Genomic DNA, 21,921 nt, shown 5'->3' with positions numbered 1-21,921 from the left:
CTTCTCCAACGTTTCCTGCAACTTAGATCAGGAGGCTTCTGAACTGACAAGGATGTCAGTGGTTGGGTAGATCAGTTACTTACTTCTCGGTAACTGAGTTGCAGTGCAGCAGTTAGCAATGGCAGTGCTATGGGCAACATGATGCAGAATTTGGGAGAGAATTGCAGTGCAGATGCAGTGTTGGGAGGAAGGACCAGCAGCAGCACGGATGCAAAGGGAGCTGCAGTACAGATGTAGTGGTGCTAGTGGCAGAGCCATGGGCTGCAGTACAGGAGGCAGTAGTGCAGTTGATGTTGGGCAACAGGCCAAGTGTCAGCACAGGCACCAGTGTTGGAGGATCAGTGTGATGTTTAGTGGTAGAGCATTACTAGAGCATATTCCTCACTAAGAGGGAGTGTTTATTTGTGGTAGCATCGGATGTGCTCTAGCCATGAAAATTGGTGGAGAGGCTAAAGCAAATGAGATCTCGATGACCCATAAATGGTTTGAGGAAATTCCACCCGATTAGAGAGATATTAAAATAAATAATTATTTTAATGGAGTTCCTAAGCCTAAACTTAGGAAAATTAAAATATTAATGGGTATTAATATAAAACAAGGTGAGAAGGTTCTAAATGACATGGATCAAGCCAAATCTAACCTTATTGATTAGGGACTTAATCTCAGTCGTTGAAGACTCAACAGGAAAAGTATAAGAGGAGGCTTGAGGGTCAATTGGAGATACACCAAGATTGATCAATCAGTTCGATTTTCTGGAGTGGGGTTTGTTGAGAAAATTTGAACAAGTGATATGAGTTGCAACGAGGGGAAATGAGTGCATAGCAGAGATAGTGCCAGAGGGCCAAGGCAGTGATTGAGGAGGCTACGCAGAGCCAGCAGGGCCACGCAAAAGGCCAGAGAGACTGCACAGAGGCTAGCAGGGCCTGCGTGGGTGATGCAGAGAGCCAAAGGGCTAACGCAAGGGGTTCCAAAGCTACGCAAAGGCTAGCAGGGCTGACGCAGAGCTTTGGAGGAGTGCTGGAAGGATTTTCGTGGGGCAGACTCGCTGAATATCTGCTTCCGAAGAAAGGTATTACTGCCAGATAGAAGTCTCTGTTGGGTGAGCCAGTTTGGCACCCTAGTTGTACTCAAGAAAGCTACTTAATAATAAAACCCTCAAAACTGTTGCACCGGTTTTCCCAAGTCGTGTTTTTCCGAGGACAGTTGTCCAAAAATAACAGTGTCCCTTGTGTGTTTATCTATTATTTCAGTTGATGATCTGTATATGGGTTGAGACTGCATTTGTGTTTATTTTCAGTATTTATATGGTTAAACAACTTGTTAAGGAATAAACAAGTAGATGAAATAAACCAGATAATGCAAGAAGAATTTCTTACGTGTTAGACTTAGAAATTTCAACAATGGATTGCCAGTTTGGGCATCCATTTGTACTTAGATAGATTCACCGCTGCTTAATAATATAAAGCCCTCAGCTGTTGCACCAATTTTACCAAGTTGGGATTTTTTGGGGACATTTGTCCAAAAATAACTATATCCATTTTTCATGTGTGTGTGCTAGCATATTTCTCAGTTTCCAGTGCTATTATTTTCCATAGTTTTATTTGTGAAGGTTGCACTGTGATTTATTCGATATTTGTCGTAGCAAATAAATTGTTAATTAATTAACAATTAGAAGATTTAATTCATGTTGTTGCAGTAGGATTTCATACTTGAAATTTTCACATGGTATCAGAGCGTGATTGATCAGACAGGGAAGCTCAGAAGCAGAGACAGGAATTCGTTGTTCAGAGGGAGCAATAGGACAAGTTTCTAAAGGTTGCGCAGAGCCTAAGCTAAGCATATCGAATTGCTTGGGGAAGTTCGATTTTTCAGTGCGGGTTGGCAGAAAAAATCGGCTTGCCAATTAAGTGATCTATTAGGCAGAGGGAGCAGCAACAACTCATATTTTCGCTGAGTAGATTCCTTGTTTGGGCGTAGAGGGTTTTGCAGCAGTTTACAGACACAAAACCAGTGCAAGGTGGAAGAGGAATAGCACAAGGGAAAATTTCTCTCAAGGGATCTCGAGTTTTAGAGATCTAATTTTTTCCAGTTCCAGATTGGCAGTAGCTGTGAGCAAATCTTCTTACTCCAAAAGGGAGTGCTAGTAGCAGATCCAACAGCCAAGTAGAGGGAAAGAGGGATTTTTCAAATCAAATTCAAGATGGCCACTGTTAGGCTTAGAGATCAGGATAGGTGGGAGGGAGCCTCCAACTTCGTCATATGGAAGGCAAGGATGTCCTTCCTGTTGAATGAACATGGCCTGAAAGACTATGTGGACAATGTTGTAGCAGTACCCCAGGATGTTGATCAGCTCAAGGAGTCCAGGATCATGTAGTCTCACATGTGGCAGAGAAAGGAACAACCAAGGAAATGTGGAAAGCTCTTGTCCAGCTGTATCAAAACACTTCCGAGCAGCAGAAAATGTTCCTGCAGGAGAAGCTGAGGTGAATCAAGATGATGAAGGGTGAAGGCATAGACTCCTACCTCACCAGGATTCAAGAGGTTCAAGATCAGCTAGCAATTGATGGGGAGGCACCTCAACCTACAGAGATTGTATAATTGGCACTGAAAAGTATCTCAGAAGAATGGCAAGTGTTCGTCCAAAGTATCTTGGGCAACGACACATTACCTAGATGGGATAGAGTTTGCATTTGATCTACAGCAAGAGGAGTTAAGGCGCGCTCTATTAAAGAATACCATCAGCAAGAGCAGCAGCAAGGACGTGAAGGGTGAAGAGGAGAATGTGGCCCTAGCATCCAAGGGTCCCAACCAGGGACAAGGGGAGAAAAAGAAGAAGGAGGACCTGTCCAAGGTCAAGTGCTTCAAGTGTGGTGAGCTAGGCCACTACAGTACACAGTGTCCTCTCAGGAAGAAGGACAAGAAGGAGAAGCAAGAGTAGTCGGAAGCGTTTGCTGAGATAAATAAATTGTCCTCCAGGCTGGAAGAAGAGTTTGCGATGTTTGCAACTATACCTGTAGGAGAGAGGTGGGGCGATCTAGAGCTATAATCCCAAAGCACAGACATGGGCAAGGTCCATTGAGGTGTCCTCCTCATGGATCATCGATTCATCACCTTGCTACAAGGGCCCACAGTATTCAATAGCAAGATGGATCGATGTCGTTGATGCAGTCAGATTCCCAAGTGACAATTGTAGACTAGTAGCAATTAGCTACTGAGGAGCGCAAAGCAGTGTTAGCAGCAGTGCAGAGTGGCACAATGCAGAGTCAGCAACATCGCAAATTCTTCAGTAGACAGTGCAATGGCTAGTAACAGTCAAGACTCAAGAGACAAATGTAGCAGACACTATTGATTCAGTGTTTTGGATGCTTCTCAGTTGCAGATGTTGCAGTTGCAGAAGCAACAGATGAGAAGGGGTTGCAGTGCAGATGCAAAGTTGGCAGTTGTACAACAGTGTCAGCAGCAACACAGATGCAGCATCAAAGTTATGTAGTGGTTGTTGGGAAATGGCCAGACATCAATAGTGTGACAGAGGGTGATACAGAGATAGGGTGTTGCAGCAACAATGCAACACTAGAACACCTTCCTCGCTAAGAGGGAGTGTTAGTTTTTGTAGCATCAAAGGTGTTCTAGTCTCGAAACTTTGTGGAGAGGCTAAAACACATTAGTTCTCCATAACCCAGAAATCGTTTCTAGAAATTCCGCCTAGAAGTGTCTCAATTAGATTATTAGCCTATTATTTAAATATTTCCTAAGTCTAAACTTAGGAGAAGGTGCCAATTAATCAATATTAATTGAGATAAGGTGTGAATCATCTAGAAACTCACACAGATCGACTCCAATATGATCTTTGGCCCTTGATTAAGTCGATGGGTAGATAGAGAACACACAGATAAAGATTGATTTCCTTGGGCAGTTTGATTTCCAGAGAGCAACAGTAGTTGTCAGAAGAGTTTGAGCCATAGAAGGAAGCAGAGACAGAGAGGGGCAGGGACAGTGAGTCCAGATTCCAGATCCGAAGTGTTAACTACACGAGGGTCAAGTTTCCTTGGTGAGGCTACTCAGAGCAGCACAGAAGCTTCAGAGGCAGAGTTTGATTTAGCCAGACAAAGGGTTGATTCAGTTGTTGGAGGCCAAGAAAATTTCCCGAAGGAGCCAGCGAGTCATTCTCAGAGGCTGGATTGGGCAGACAGCTTGATCAATTGCAGTTCCAGGCAGAGCACCTGCGCAGAGGCTGACGTAGGGGTTTCATGGAGCCCATTCAGAGCCAGTTTCGGAGTTGGATCAGTGTCGGGTGAGACAAAATTTGTCTCGCTATTTTTTGTGGCCAGTTTTTCTATAGTGGATTGCCAGTTTTGGCATCCAGTTGTACTCAAATAAATTCATTGTTGCTTAATAATATAAAACCCTCAGTTGTTGCACTGGTTTTCCCAGGTTGGATTTTTCCGGGGACATTTGTCCAAAAATAACTATGTTCAATTTTCATGTGTGTGCTAGCATATTTCTCAATTTCCAACGCTATTATTTTCCGCAATTATATTTGTGAAGGTTGCAATGTGATTTATTCGATATTTGTCGTAGCAAATAAATTGTTAATTAATTAACAATTAGAAAAATTAATACCAGTTATTGCACTAGGATTTCAAACTTGAAATTTTCACAAGGAGAATCTTGTTGTTGCAGGTAAAGTCAAAGGCAAGAAAGGCAAAGGGAAGAGCGATAATAGTCAAAAGGGTGATAAGAAGAAGACGAATCTAAGTAAGATCAAATGCTAGTGTCCTAATCGGAAGAAGAAGCGGTCGAATAAGGAGAATGTAGTTGCATCAACTGAGGTAGATGAGTTTGCCTCTTAGTTTGAGAAGGACTTCTCATTGATAGCTTGCATGGCGAGCTCAATCGGGAGCAGTTGTTGGAAATACTGATGGGGGGTGAATTAGTATTTCTTAGCAATTAGCACTTTTTAATCTTTTTCAGAGCATTAGTTAATCTTCAATCATTATCATTGTTCTTCTTCAGATAATTATAAGCAATAATTCACAATAGATAATACCATACAGCAAATGCAGAAAGATAAAATAGTGGACATAGATATTTTTTGGTGGAAAACCCCCTCCGAGTCAAAAACCACTGAACGCTTCTCTAGTAATTGTCTTCTTCTCTCTTTAAAAGAAATATTAATTACATCAAAGATTTCAACTACAACCGAGGGATGCGTCAACCCCCTAATCCACAGGCCACAACCTGTAGGACGCTACTAGACCCTAATATCATGTTACAACGAAAAGGACACCTGATGAGTGCCTCAACACTCTATTTACCAGTTTTTGTCAGAGAGGATGCTTTGTTGCCCTGTTAGTTTAACAGCCACAACTAAATGGACGCCACAATGCCCTATGCAAGCCACAACTAGCCCTAGCACCACCCTGCCACCCTAAAGTGTTTTCAAGCTACAACCTGAAGGTGACTCCAATCACCCAAAAGAGTCGATAGATCATGCTTCACAATTTTCACACTGGATCCAATGTACTTTGAATCAATGTAGAATAGTTGTAAGAAATATGTAGAATAAATGTCGAATCCTGGTAGTCGTTGATCATTGTTCCCACAAACTAATCATTGCACAATGCTAAACATCAAGCAATCAATGTTCAACTACACATCACTATCACTGCACACCGTATATCACTGTCACTACAATTCACTGCACAATTGCTCGCAATCACTGCATGTCATTGCTCATGAATGAATAGCTATCAATGCACAACCATTGTCATCATTGTATCAGGCTATTCTTGATGCTACAACCATATGGTACTGCGATCAAATAATGGCACAATCCAAGGTGCCTCAGGTTATCCTGATGACCTGTAATCAATGCTCTCAAGCTCTATGCCCAGAGAGTTACCAGCATATATGCAAGCACGTTGTTTGACTAGTCAAGCCCTGTTATCCATCCTTCTCCAATAGGTTGTATAACTGGAGGATGTTCCCTTCATTGCTTGCTACCTTGCAAGATCACAAATATGTCATCGTACACAAATCCTTAGAAACCCTAGGTCATATAGGCGAAACCCTAGGTTATACTAGAAACTGTAGGTCAAGAACAACTCCCATAAATCAAGTCAAATGGTCAAGTGAGATATGTCAACTCAATGCAAGACTATCATGCATGTATATAGGTGTCAAATCAAGCTTTGTCATCCAATGCTTAGGCATCAAAACAAATATTTTTGTTCATCAATAAGGTCAAAGTCAAGGCATCATCGAATGCTTACTTATAACATTGTTATGTTAAGTTATCAAGCATGGTCAAGATAGGGTGTCAAAACAACAACAGGACTACAGTATTGTCAAACCAAGACAATCTCAATATCAAATCTAGATATCATTATCATGTCTCAATAGGGTACAAGTCAACCTAGTTGGATGTCTTATCAATAGTTACATAACATGGTATATTCAAAGATATTTGCAAAGCATTTGTAAGGTCACTTAAATGTACAATTACTATTGTTGTGCCCCATAAAAGCCCACTATTGTTATTGTTGTGTCGTTACATTATTATTGTTATGTAGGTTCTGATTATATTGTGACCCCTTAGACACCTATATATACCAAGGAGGTCTTATCATTTGTATCATCCAAAAAAAATCATTTATGTGATGTAAACAAGGTTTCCCCCTCGAAGAGGCTATTTCTCAAGTCGTTGATCTATCTTTTCAACTATTTTGTGAGCTAGTTGCATAACATTTGGTATCAAAGCTCGATATTTAAATTGTTGTATCTTTGTAATTTCGAATCTCCAAGGTCTGAAATTCTGACCTGTGGTAGCCCTCTAAGTCTTCTTTCCAACGCCACAAGTTAGACCAAAATCGAATGAAACAACAGGCAAATCAACATCGCAGTGAAAGAAGTTTTGATGTAGACGACTGGATATTTTTACGGCTACAACCATACAAACAAATGTCCCTCAAGCAAGCTAAGAAGGATAATAAATTATCACCCAAGTACTATGGTCCTTACAAGGTGTTGCAAAAGATTAGTACTATGGCATACAAATTGGAGTTGCATGCATCTTCCCGAGTACACCCAGTTTTCCATGTTTAATGCTTAAAGAAGGTTATCGGTGACAAGCTCCCAGTTCAAACAGTGTTGCCAAAACTTGACGAAGAAGGAAAAAACATATTTGAGCCTGAAGCAGTGACAAAAACAAGAACCCGACAACTACAAAATCGATTAATTTTAGAGTATCTCATTAAGTGGAAGAACTTACTCGTTGAAGATTCCACATGGAAGGATGAAAATATTATACAGAAACATTCGAAAATACTCAAGCATTGAGTACAACACTTTTTTGAAGGAGAGGGGCATGTTAGGTCCCTATAATACTAGTGTATCCCCCTTATTGTTATTGCTAGTGTAGTCCCCCTATTGTTATTGTTGTGCCCCATAGAAGCCCACTATTGTTATTATTGTGCCCTTACATTATTATTGTTATGTAGGCTCTGATTATATTGTAAACCCTTAGACTCCTATATATACTAAAGTGGTCTTATCATTTGTATCATCCAAGAATTGTTCGTTTATGTGATGTAAAGGAGGTTGCCCCATCAAAGAGGCTATTTCTCAAGTCGTTGATCTATCTTTTCAACTATTTTGTGATTTGTTTGCATAACATCTAGCTTCAAGAAAAGTGAAGCAGATAGGCATGAGGGTGAAGAATCTCTACAAGTTGCAGGTAGAGACATGCAGCCTTGAGCAGCAAGGCAGGATGTGCAGATGTTAGTGAACTTTGGCACAAGCGCATGGGACACTTGCATCATAGGGAGCTAAAGATTCTTCAACAAATCGCCACAAGATTACCAGCAGGCGGCCTTGACAAGAGTGGAGTGTGCAAGGGATGCACTCTTGGCAAGTATGCCAAGTCTTCTTTCCATGGTCAAAATAAGAGAGCCAAAGGAATTTTGGATTTGGTGCATTCAGATGTTTGCGGACTTTTTCTTCTCCATCACTAATGAGGCACAGGTATAATGTTACTTACATTGATGATTTTTCTTGGAAAACTTGGATTTATTTTATGAAAAAGAAAGATGAGGTCTTTAGATAGGTCCATGGAGTTGAAGGCCTTGGTAGAGAAAAAGACCGAGAAGAAAATCAAAGTGAGAAATGATAATGGTAGAGAATATATCTCAAATGCCTTCAAGGAGTTTTGTGCAAAGAAAGGTATTAGGAAAGAGTTGATAGCACCTCATATCCCTCAATAGAATGGAGTGGCTGAGAGGAAGAACAAGAGTATTGTTGGAGCGGCCAAGGCTATGTTGCATGATCAGGAGTTGCCTAAGTTCTTGTGGGTAGAAGCATGCAACATTGCAATATTTATGCAGAATGGGAGTACACACAGGGCGCTTGGGCAAGTCACACCAAAGGAGGCTTTCACAGGCAAGAAGCTTGATGTTTCACACTTTTGGATCTTTCGCACAAAGGTCTACTGTCATGGGTCCAAGGACAGCAGGAAGAAACAAAATCCCACAGTAGAAAAGGGAATTTTAGTGCGATATAGTTATAACTTATTAGTGAGATAGCTCAGGTGTACAAGGTGTATCTTCCAAGACTCGGGAACATTAGAGGAAATTTCAACCTAAAAGTGGCCTCCTAAGGAAAAATCAAGAAATTAATAAAAAAAATGCCATGTAGACAATTTTTTAATATTACTTTACTTTTATCTATGTTCCACAATATTTATTAGCATGAGATTTAATACATTTTTTAATATATTATTTCTATTTTTTTACTTTTATCGAAATCCCTCAATATATGGCACTTTCATTCATATATATATATCTATATATAGACAGTATATGGCACTTTCATTAAAATATATATATATATATATATATATGTTTTATATTTAACTATTTTTTTGGTGTTTTTTAAACAACATTGTCTACTAAAGCCACAATTTCACCTAGAATATATTTTTTGGTCGGAATCCGGTAATTTGTCCTTTCTGGAATACGTTTTTTAACTATTTAATTATTTTATATTTAACTATTTTTTAACTATTTAACTATTTAATATTTAATTATATTTAAACTATATATTCGATATTTTTGGATGGAATCCGGTAATTTGTCCTTTTGGAATATGTTTTTTAACTAATTTATATTTAACTATATTTTTTATATTCTTGGTCGGAATATGTTTTTTAACTATTTAAATTTTTTATTTTATATTTAACTAATTTTTAACTATTTAACTATTTTATATTTAACTATAATTGTCTATATTTATATTTTATATTTAACTGTCTATATAAATTTTATATTTGACTATTTTTTTGGTGTTTTTTCTTGGGCATGGTTATTAATGTCAAATGGGCCCGCATTTGTAATTTATAGATTTTCACTAATATCAAAATATACATTGCATTAAAAAAAAATTCGATATTCTAATTCATATGGGTAAGGTAGGTAAATAACATTAATAAAATATTTCACAAATACCCAAATTAATAATAAAATATTTCATTGATACCCAAATTAATAATAAAATATTTCACGGATACCCAAATTAAACAATTTAAAATTATTCAGGACATGTACCTCTTTTTAATTTAAAGGATTTTGATTCGTTTACACATTATGACATTGAAATTACGTGAAATTTTCATGGGCAGTTTTAGGCTGAAATTGCCTCTAATGGACAATTCTCATGCAAGATGTGAGATTCTAGGAGGATTAGGCTCTGGGAGTTTCCTTATAGCGTGAGCAGATTGCAGTACCTAAGGAGCTACTCGATCCAAACAAGAGTCACAGTCAGCACCTCAGAGTCAGCCACAGCCACAATCTAGTAGCAAGAGGGTAGCGCAGCAGGATGAAGAGAAACTAGGCCGAGAGTAGACATATCAACCAAAGCCACCCACCACAGGAGGAAGAAGTCCAAGTGGGCCGAGAGGTTGATTCATGAGGCTCAAGAGTAGGTCGAGACTCCTAGTAGTGACACCATGTTTAGGCAGAATAAACAGCCACAGAGGTACACAGGTTATATGGCACTGATGACAGAGTTGGTGGACATTGAACCTTCTTCTTATAAGGAGGCAGCTTCTCAGCAAGTTTGGCAGGATGCCATGGTGGAGTATTCCTCCATCATTAAGAATGATCTCTGGGAGATTGTTCCACAAGCAGAGGAGAAATCAGTAGTTGGATTGAGATGGGTGTACAAGGTGAAACATGGAGCAAATGGGAGTGTGGAGAAGTTTACGGCCAGGTTTGTGGCCAAGGGCTTCTCACAAATTGAGGGCATAGACTATGATGAGACTTTTGCCCCAGTAGAATGGTATTCATCCATCAAGACTATTCTGACACTTGCAGCTCAGATGGGGTGGAAGATCCACCAGATGGACATGAAGGCAACCTTCCTCAATGGAGTGGTTGAGGAGGAGATCTATATGGAGCAGCTAGAGGGATTTGAGCAGTTCAGCAGAGGCACACATGTGCAGGCTGAAGAGAGCTCTTTATGGACTTAAGCAGGCTCCGAGAGCATGGTACACTCAGATTGACAGCTACCTTTGACGATTGGGCTTCACTAAGAGTGAGGCAGATGCCAACCTATACTAAATCATGGTTGGAGGGCTTCCACTCATTCTAGTTCTCTATGTTGACGACCTTATACTAATCAGAGATGGGAGCTTGATCCGGGACTGCAAGGAGGACATTGCAAGGGAGTTTGAGATGAAGGATATGGGGCTTATGCACTATTTCGGTGGCTTGGAGGTTTGGCAAGTTCATGGTGAGATCTTTGTGGGACAAGGGAAGTACATTGCAAAGATCTTCCGGAGATTTTATATGCAGGATTGCAGATCCATGGCCACGCCTCTAATTACAAACTGGACGAAGGTGGACACTAGCAGAGGAGAGTGACTGGATCTTATAGTATACATGCAGCTCATTGGGTTGTTGATGTACTTGGTCAACACACGACCTGATATTTGTTTTGCAATCAACCAACTCAGTCAGTTCATGGTGGAACTAAGCAGAGTGCATTGGGTTGTTGCAAAGCATGTGTTGCGATATCTTAAAGGCACAACGAACTATGGATTGTGGTACGGACAAGTTGATGGAGTAAGGCTTGAGGGCTTCACAAATGCAGATTGGGCAAGGAGCTCCAGAGACTTGAAGAGTACTTCAATTGGCATCTTCAGCATTGGGTCAGCAGTTGTGTCTTGGTACATCAGGAAATAGAGATAAGTTACACTCAGTTCAACAGAGGTCAAGTACATGGCTACTAGTCAAGCAGCTTGTGAGACTATTTGGATGAAGAAGTTGCTTGTGGGACTTTTCAAATAGAGGATGGAACCTACCATGATAAATTGTGATAATCAAAGTTGCATTAAGATCTCTGACAACCCAGTGTTTCATGATCGCTCAAAGCATATCGAGATCTGGTATCACCTTCTTAGAGATCGCGTGCAAGGGATAGTGAAGCTATTGTACATTCCAACAGGGGAGCAGACAACAGACATCTTGACCAAGGCATTGGCATGAAGCAGTTTTGTTCATCACATAGATAAGTCAGGAGTTGTACATAATCCCTTCCTCGCTAAGAGGGAGTGTTAAAAAGTAGCGAAGGAATGGATTCCTTGATTTGTGCCTTAATTCAAGGAACTGAATTTGAATTCTCCTTAGTCATGTATGAGTTCTAGTGATGTGGACGAGTTCAAGAAGTAGTTTGACTAGTGCGAGTTTATAGAAGACCGAGTTATTTGCCTTCTAGTGTGAGTTGATTTGGGAACTAGTAGAATCGTTGGAGTTAACCTCCTAATTTTTAACAAGGTGTGTTAACTTTTTTTAACTAGGAAACCACCAGTTCAACTTTTCCAAACATAGAACTTACTAACAATAGCCTATTCGAAGTGCTTATAAGGAGATCGAAGGCACAATTTGTAATCATAATTGAGCACGGGTTTGTGTGAGCTTGTGTGGGAAAGAAGCCAAGGTTTTTCTTGTGTGAATTATTGGAGGTTTCCCTTGGAAAGTGCACAAGAAAGTAGGAAGAAATTCCTATTTTTTAGGCGATCAATGCGCTAGGAAATAGGGGCCTATTTCCTAAGGAATTGCACAAGGATTTTGGGCTTGAGTGTGGGCTAGTTTGAGGGAAGCGGATCAGTATTCTTGCAGATTGTTTCATGCCTGGTCTAAGGCTGAGAGATCAGTTTGTATTCTCTATTGAAGCAAGTGTATTCATAAGAGATCTATTACTCATTCTTCTTCAATAATATTCTCAAACAAGTGAGGGTTTTCCCAGTTGGGTTCTCTCGAAAATTGTGTTGTTCTATGATTCTATCCTGTGAATTGTGTTTTTATTTCAGTTCCTATTCCGTTGCATCTAGTAGAGAAATTCTGTGTTTATTTGAAAAGAATTTCAGATTGCTCATATTAATATCAGAATTTCATGGATTTTTACACTTATTTTAATTTATAATTTTATTTTATTTTATTTATTTTTTAATTTTTATTTTTATGTAATTTGACTAAGTCAAAATGCTAAACAGGGCATTACAACATCTCTACCATACTGGGCTGGAGAGCGCCTCTTGACACAATAACAGTCTCTTCAACATTCCCAGCATTATCTATGGACTCTGTATGTCCGAACCTTAATGACTACTGTAGTCTACATATGAAAAAATGAAATACCTAAAAAAATTCATTTATTTTTCAAAGAAACCAATAAAAATAGGAGTGGAGTATAATTGCATACTGAAATAAGGCAACCATTCGTTTAGAAATCCATCCTTACCAATTTACCCCAGTAAAAATGCAAAGTTATTAGCAGCTAATCTGATGACAATACCTTGCTTGACAGTCTGCACCAGAATGGCCTGCAACATAGGTGGATGCTAAGCGTTCCCAATCAACTTGAGGGAGAAAAAATCTTATATCTTCATATTTGATTTCTATCTGGGAAACAGCTGAAATCTGATCATCTAGTAGGGTTGAGTCCTCCATGTTTTCCTGGGAACTGCTAACAGTAGGGAAACAACCATTAACCAAAAAGAGTTTACTAGCAATCTCAGCAAAAATATGAAGCTGACATATGAGAAATCATCCTTCCAAATTAAAGATGCAGCTTACATCAAGAATTCCATTGATTGGCGAACAAGGGTTTCCTGCAATTGTTGCTTTATACCATTCCCAAGATTTTCTCTTTCTTTTTTTGACCATTTTTTTATCTCAATAGTGATAGGAAAACTATTCAGTGCCATTCTATACTTTCCAACATCTTCATTTTCAGGAGGCCCGCGACATCTATAGCCAACTTTGTTATCTGCAGTCTTCACAACAGAACATGCTATAAGCACAAAAATTGCAACTCATAACCTTCTCTGTAAACAGTAAATTCAACGGGGACAGTAGGAAATATAATGAGGAAAAAAATGCAAAAGGCAATCATGTATGTAAAGTTCAAGTCAGCAAATTCAACTATGATTGTATGTATGTCAACAGAAAAGTTTACCCAAAACAATATACCAATTCACTCAGTTTATGAGTGTTGATCTTGAAACATACATTCAACATTCATCTTGTGATTGTTAATTTTGAACATTACATCGTCCCTTTTACACGTATTCATTGATTGACGGTGATAAATATAGAAGCTAAATGTACAACTAGCGCCAAATATAAATAACATTAATGTCTATTTTTCTAAATAACGTCTATTTTGTAACAAGGACTGAAACATGTTGCTTGTAATACACTGCTGTGATTACTAGGGCCAAATATAAATAATGTCAAATGTGTATTTTTCTAAATAATATCTATTTTGTAACAAGTCCTGAAATATGTTGCTTGTAATAGACTGCCGTTAAACAACAATGACGTGTATCTCATATCAAATCTGATGGGATATGGTTTCCAGTAGAACTCCATGGAGTTTAGCTAAAGCTTAAGACATAATAACTAAAATTGAAAGAAACGCATCTTTTACAACTTTCCATGCAGAAAACTTAAAACCGCTACTACAGACAATAGTAACACCATAACATTTATACTACAAACCTCAAGGTTTATCAATCCGCAATGTACATTACAATTTCCAGTCCTATTTCTGGAAAGAAACTTTGTTGTGTAGTATGATAAAACACAGCTAAGGTCAAAGAAGAAAATGTCAACAATCTCCCATTATCTTTGATTTCAGACTGATTTTCTAACAAACTCAAATGCCCCCATAAGTAAACCAAGCATAATTCTTCTAATAGCACCCTAAAGAGAAAATGATACCCAAAAGAAAACAATCAAAGGTAGGATATCCTCAGAGATCAGCTCCAAATAAAATAAGGGCCCAATTTCAAATTGTCATTGAATCCAGCAGTTAAGCAGGTGTTTAAGCTGAAGTTAGGATGTAAGTACAATTTCATGCACAATAGATTGTCAATTGTGCATATGAGGGTAACACATGCTGTTACCACATGAGAAAATCCAACTTCACAAAAAATGTTTTATTCTATTCATGTAGAAGATAAAAAAAAGCTAAAATGCAAGTAGCACTTTACCGGCTTCAAACCCTGCTCGAATAGGGCATAAAATCAAATAAAGGATGCCCTGTCAGACTCAAGATGGATGAAGAAGTTCAGAGGATTACAGCTAATCAACATGTATATTATAAAGCACGGCTAATGAAACCAACTTAGCAGAGAGACCCAATTCTCTGCATGTCAGTCATAGGTATTGATAGCTGCAAAGAAATACCAGTTAAACTCCTTAAAATATAACATTAATTTTTAGAGACCTAGGTCACAAATAGAACAACTGAGTATTAGTTTCAGTTTTCTGTAATTCTGAATAAAGGTTCCTACTTCCTAGATGCAGTTGTGTCTCTACACAATTACAAGATATGAACATTAAACTGAAATACCAAAAGAGACTAAATAGTAGAACCAGAGAGAAGTTGCATAACAGATACTCACTTCCTTTGGCTTTTTGGAAGACAGTCTGGATTTTGAGCGAGAGATTAGCTTCACAGTAGAATCACTGTCTTGCGTGAAAATCTGTCGGAGACGCCTTTTGCAAGCACTTTGAAAATCAACAAGACATTTGACACGATTTCTCAGCTCCTTGTTCTCTTCCATCTTTGTTTCAACCTGTACTAACTTAAGTTGCAGGGTCTTTTGCAATAATCTATTTTTCTTGAGTGCTTCTATTAAAACCCGTGCATAGTCTGGAATTCCAGCATACTTGCGAACGTTAACAGCATTAGTTGGCTGAGGCCCAATGATATCTCCATCTATGGAACCATTCAGAGATTTGCCAATAACACTGCCATCAGTAGTTTGGGGATTTTCTGATGCAATTATGGCTTCAGAACTGTCATACTCTTCTTCTGATGCATGTGCAAGAAGCCTCATTCCCGAGTCATTAGGGTAAAATTCATCTCTAACTGATGTGGAAAACTTGCTGTAGTCCTTAAATATTTCTATTTTGCAATCCTTTATATTTTCATCATGGTTATCTGCATACGGTAGCATTTTTGTAAGGAAAAGAACTGCTTAGAAGCTTAAATATTAAATCCTGACTATCTGCATACTCTTATTAACAATGTGGAAAGGAAAACAGTGAAGCCCAGCATTGTCATATTTTATTTTTGTTCTCTATTTTCATCTCACTGACAAATGGTCACATTGACATGGGTTAGATTCAGAAGCATAAAAATGTCTGAAGCAAACACAATATGATATGTGGTTCAAATCACAATCGTCCCAGGCCCATCGTTCCTCAGAGTTTAGTATATTTAACTCCCAAATTGCATAAACATCATAGTTGTTCAGTTGAAAATCGACACAGTTTCTAAAGTGTCTTTCTAGTCTCTAACGGCTTAACCCCATGACAATGGTATTATGAAACGCAATTAAGACTTTTAAGGTCTACAGGATATGGAAAATTCAGAGGTAGCCAGAACATAAGCATAACTAACCAGGCAGTTGGAAACCATCTGAGTGAGATAAGGCAGTTACAACCTCAAGTGGAATAAACAATTAGTTTACCCTCTAATTGGCTGTAGAATAGTTATATCACCCACTTGGAAGAGTAGTTAATAACATGAGCACCGGAGCAATTTAACAATCTGCAAAGAATGAAGCCATGCTTTCATGAGATGAAACCATTTATTGATCACAGCTGCCAAATAATTTATATATTGTAATTTCATTTGTTGAAATGAAAAAATTAAGAATCAAGTTTCCTGAATAGCTTAGGGGAAATTTTAGTTGCTGATACTCATCAATTGGCCATGATTTTAAAGTGTTCAAGGGACAGTATTAACCACTTCAAAACAAAGATTCGCCTTAAGTTTTACAATGTTTTGTTACTTTATTTTATTGTCAAGTCCAAAATTGCTCCTTGTGGCGTATTTTAAAATAAAAATATCTGAATTTCCATAAAAGAATTTTGCCAAAATCTCCTACTCTGCATTTCAACAAAACTAAAAATCATAACATTATATCACATTTTGTTAACCCCTTCATAATGTAAATAGAAGAAACAAAACAATAAAGCAGCTTATAATGCTGGAAGATGCGATAATGTACATTGATCCTGAATTTTTTTTTATAGAGTGACACTGGGAAACACAAGCTAGAACAAACGGAACAGTCTTCTTTTCTTGGAAGATTGAAGGCCTTGAGCAGATAAATTTTGTGGTGCTACTACAATACAGGTATGCAGACAATAAATAAAGGCAGTAATGAAATCCCATCAGACAGAAACTTGAGCTGGTTCAAATACTGGTATCGTTCAGTGAGAGAATGGTGGCCATGCACAAGTTAAACAAAACATAGCATACCTCCTTAACTAAACAAAGATGTCAAGAATAATTGATTAAAAACGAGACATAGGGGTGCTTTAATGGTTGGTTCTAAACCAAATCCTAGCAGTTAGGTTGCAACCAGAATTGGCATTTCACATAAGGATGCAGATTCTTTTGAAATTGGGCCTAAGATGTATATGCTTACACACCATGCTATGTAGAGACGGATAGTACTTATAACTACAGCCCAGTTCATCGCTTTGTATGCATTGATGTAATCATTTTACTTTGCTGTATATATTATATAAAACGCATTTTCAAATAGAGAGAATACAGCAGAAAGGCTTGTATCAGATGCAAAATGAGTGCATAATAGAGAGACAGAAATAAAATTCCAAGATACAGTAAGGAAGAGGCAAGATGCATATAGTGGTACAAAGAAGTTTTGGACTACTCGTCTGGATTTGTCTTTTTCTTTGCAGGCATGTCTCCTAGACTAGCTGGATTGGCTGTTAGTAACTTGTCTTTGAGGTGCATCACCCTTGAGGCTCTCTTTGTCGTATTTTATACTCGGATCTCTTGGAACACCAAGCTCCAATCGTTATTTTCTAAGATTAATCCTTTCCTGATGTGGTTCCATGCCTCATAATGCAATAGGAAATGTTCCTTGTTCTCCAACTCTCCCTTTCTGCATACCAGGCATGTCATCCTTTCTTATTTTTTCATTTGGTTCTTCCCATCTGCCTGTTTATCACGTTAGCCAATGCAAGCTGGTCCTTATTTGAGATAAAACATTTTTTTCTCTCCACAAGTAGTCCTATTATAATTTCCCCCCAAATTGAAGTTACCCATATCATTATAGGTAGAAACAGAACCAGTTTGCCCCGAAATTATGAACCAAACCAGAGCCAGCAGAAGAATTGATATAAGCGCCAGTTGAGTAAAAATACATAATACATTGAAATTTAAATTTGAAAAACAGATATTCATGTACATCAACGTAAATTCAAACCATTTGACACCAAATATCTAAAGTTTGCACATTTATATTGTGTTAGGGTCCCACCCTAACCCCCTTATTTATGTAGTAGGATCGAGTCATAGTTATAGTTAAGTAAAGAGTCAATAAAGCCCATATTAATAATTGTAAGTGGTTAACCCGCATTTAATGATGGGACCACAGTTAGTTGCAAATGGGCCATGGTATTAGATAGATGGTATTAATAAGAACCATGGTATTGCTCCATGGTATTGCATGTATGAGTCATATATAGAGGATAGAGACTCCCTGCGAAGAGCATTGTGTCTTATTTTGTAATCGAGCTCTGCTCTATTGGAGGTTGCCCCCTCGAAGAGGCAAGTGAACATTGCTCTCTGAATAATAAAATACCTGCTGTTATTTGTCACTGTTCTATGTTCTGGGTATATTTCTGTGCATATTTGGTATTCTTGTATCGTCTTGCAGGTTAAGAGCATAACATATTGTATGTAAGGGTACAAAAAGCAAAATGACATTGAGATATAAGATTCAAGATACAGAAAATTAAAGTTTAGAGAGAACAAAGTTACAAACATATATATTGAGGCTATAGGTGGACTCTAGAGTCTAGATTACAAGAATCATCATACTAGAACCAAATGAGTACATAACATAGATCATCTAAAGTTTATCATGTTAGATGACCCAATTGGATTGAGAAGAAAATGAAAGAACACAATAATGAAAAAGAAAACACAAGATATAGTATTGAAAGTAGAGTATTAACCAAATTCAATTAATAAATCAACTAGTAAGAACATAGTGATGTACATATGAATACAAAAGTGGCTAGAATGGTGGTAACTTATCTCGGAGAAGAGATGTGACAATGACACTCATTCGCAAAAAGCTTATAATAAGAGGCTGAAACTACATTTTATAATGATGTCAAAAAAGCCTAATGCACAAAAGCCCTAAGATGCAAGGCTCAGTGGGAACATGACATTGGACAAAACTAAGCTTTCTGAAAAAAGAGTTTTGTTGAGGGTCATAACTTTTTGCTTGGTGCTTTGTTCTGGGTATGTTTCAACTCGTTAGGAAGAACATTAGCACATTGAGTTGGTTCATCAATCATTTAGTGCAAACAATGTTGCACGAAGCAGGGACATTTTTTGGAAGCGGATATGCAGAAGCACCATTTCCCAAAAATCTAGGAAGCAAAGTGTCTCAGAAGCGTCTACTATAAATATATATTTGCATTTATATTAAAAAAGCATCCAAAATACCAAATTAGTTGTAGAAGATACGAAAACATGCATATTTGTACATAAATCAAGATAGATATGGCATCCATTGTACATCAATGATTAATTATTCAAGCATCAACTATCTAGAATCTAGATTCTTCTCCTCTTGTCTCACCTTGCCTTTACCTCGATTGTCTAGGGATATTAGTCAACATTGCCCAATTTTGATCAAACTATCTAATCCAAGCCTTAAAATATGGTGGAAAAAGCTTAACATGCTTGATCAATGATTTTGACTTGATTGAAAGGTAATTTTTCGCTATGGTCATGACAAAGGAGTTCAACGATTAACACCACCAACACTACGGTACATGAGCACATATAGGGCTCGGTGCTCTTGATTAAATGCCAATCACATACTCTCATACATGATGTAATCTAATGAAATGCCACAATCTCATTGATCCGAATTCCTTAAAACTGTTAAGTCTGTTGAATTTTGAATAGGGTATGAAATTCTATTTTCCCCATATGAAGTCTGATGAGGCTGGAACCACTCTCAAACATCCCGAGTCATTTCATGGTAATGTTAGGAGAATGTCACTTTTAGTTTAAGAATTTAACATTACCATGAGGGAGAAGCTAGGAAGCATCTAAGGAGCACCTTGGGAGTGTCCAGGAAGCCCCAACCCAACTTAAGTCAAAGAAAAAATTAAAATTAAAATTAAAACCCTGGGGAACCGCCCATCTCCCTCTGGATCCGTTGGCGTCTGCGCGGATCTGTGCCCAAACCTCCACGGATCCATGGATCGGGAATCGGGAACAGCGGATCAGGCTCGCACGGTTCCGAATTTCCAAGAATCTCCTCAAAACGACGGAACCACAGATCCGATTTTCGGATCCACGGTTCCGCCAAAGGATTGCCCAAGGATCTGTACAGGACGCGGTTTCGGCTTTAGATCCTTGGGCGAGGGAGGATCGTGCAACATTGGGTGCAAATGCCTTCAAAACGAATGGGAAGGCCCTAAAAAATGCATTGAAAAACCATTACTTGAGAATTGACAATATCATGATCGTTTTTGAGATGGCAATGGATGACCACCTGAATTAGCCCTTCTTGCTTGGGCAACATTGGTCCTCACTATGTCAAATTCTTGTACTAGATTGGGAAGGGGAGGGGAGCTTTAATTGGACATGATTTGTAGTAAACCACTTGCCCTGAGGAAGTAATTTCATTGCTTTGACAACCTAATAGAGTTATAACTTTTATTAGTGGGTGTTCTTCATCTCGATGTCCTTAATCCAATCCACTATGACCTAATCAACGTAATTAGGGCTGAACTTTGTGGGGGGCAAGTGCTCTCCCACCTTTGAGGTGCCCAATGGAGGTGGAAAGTATGGCTAAAGCAACTCCACCTTAAAGGTCGTATAAGTCGAGGAAGGTTGAGAGTTTCAATTCGAAAGAACTCTCACCCATTGCCCTAGTGTTAGTGTAAGGCCCATATCAAAGTGGACTAAGCTTCATTTGGGGGTATGTGAGTTGCTCTTTCCATAAGTGCAACCATACCTTGTCAATGACCTAAAACTTGTATGGACCTTGATTTTGATCATGGCATTTTCCTTCTACATAAGATCATGAACTTGTTGGATATATTGGATCCATTCAACACATTTTGTTTCTTTGTTCGTCTCAGTGCCAACATGAGAGGACTCTCCTTGCATTGATGCAATGAGCAAAACTTAATTGGGGCCAACGGATTAAACCCTGATACCTCCCAAACTTGCAATCAAGGTGATAAATCCCTAAAACACTTGGAAACCTTAAGGGAACTCAAAAAGGTCACCCTTCGACACAAGGGGTGTATCCCTAAGTGTAATATGAACTTTAGAAATATATGAATGGTGGGTTGCCAACACAAGTTCCCATCAAAAGGGTGATGGTGTCCAGGTTAACAAGCAAGAGGGTTGAGTATGGAGAGAGGCATAGTTAGGTTTGTTACAAACATGTCCTAACCAACCACATGAACTCTTTAAAATGCAAAATTAAAGAAGGAGCCCTTCCCAATAATACAAATCAACAACAATAATGTGCAACCGCTAAACCATAAAGATAGCAATATCCTTTCACAAAGATGACATATAACAAACCTAATATTGAACAATAATGAACAAGAAATCACAAGAAGGGTTTCACCTCAACCTATTAACATAGTTAGGTTGTTACAACATGCCCTAACCAACCACATGAACTCTTTAATATGCAAAATCAAAAAAGGGGCCCTTCCAAATATTACAAATCAACAACAACAATGTGCAACCACTAAACAATAGAACCTAGCAATATGCTTTCACAAAGATGGCATATAACAAATCGAATATCGAACAGTGATGAACAAAAAGTCATAAGAAGGGTTTAACCTCAACATATTCCTTCTTTTTGGAGCAAAAATGCCCTTCTTCAAAAGATTATTATAGCAGATTTGCAAGAGTAACTTCAACAATCAAAGACATCCATGAAAACACAAAAGATGATAATGAAATTCACACCTACAAGCCCTTTAACTTCATCCTCCACTAGACCTTCAACTAAGCTTGGTGGGGATCTCTCTAATAATCTAACCATGCTCAACAAATGAAAGGGCTTCTTGTTAAAATTGGCAACTAGGGCCAAACTCCATGTGGGTCATCTTATTTATGGCAGCTGATATCTTTCTTGGATCCCTCTCATTGAGAAGTGTAGGATTGATCTAAAGATCATCTGATTCCGATAAGTATTCATGGAGTTATGAATTTATTTGCGTTATAAGACAATTCGTCAAGGTCGGCCAGCAACCAAATAAAACCCACATGTGCTCAACGTTTTAGTATAAATAGAGGTGGCCTTCAAGTCATTTC

At 38.3% G+C, this 21,921-nt stretch overlaps 1 protein-coding gene across 5 annotated transcripts in view; it reads right to left on the bottom strand.

Moving 5' to 3' along the window:
* Nucleotides 1-21,921, bottom strand: part of MYB4R1 (myb domain protein 4r1) — a 73,815-nt gene that overhangs the window by 17,857 nt on the left and 34,037 nt on the right. For 2 of the 5 annotated variants that reach the window (XM_089416772.1, XM_089416773.1), the window contains exons 2-4: nucleotides 14,966-15,507; nucleotides 13,131-13,330; nucleotides 12,850-13,017 (exon numbers count right to left, since the gene is read on the bottom strand). In XM_089416772.1, coding sequence (XP_089272898.1) covers nucleotides 12,850-13,017; nucleotides 13,131-13,330; nucleotides 14,966-15,507 — 910 coding nt within the window. Of the gene's footprint in view, nucleotides 1-12,849; nucleotides 13,018-13,130; nucleotides 13,331-14,965; nucleotides 15,508-15,969; nucleotides 16,104-21,921 lie in introns of those variants that run through there. The other 3 variants (XM_089416774.1, XM_089416775.1, XM_089416776.1) reach the window with 3 other exon arrangements.

This window comes from Pinus tabuliformis, chromosome 3_2 (assembly GCF_031772625.1).
Source record: "Pinus tabuliformis cultivar Carrire ecotype Pingquan chromosome 3_2, CPIR1, whole genome shotgun sequence".
NCBI classification, from domain to species: Eukaryota; Viridiplantae; Streptophyta; class Pinopsida; order Pinales; family Pinaceae; genus Pinus; species Pinus tabuliformis.
The sequence above is the reverse complement of the archived record's forward strand: the minus strand, read 5'-3'. Positions and strand labels throughout refer to the sequence as shown.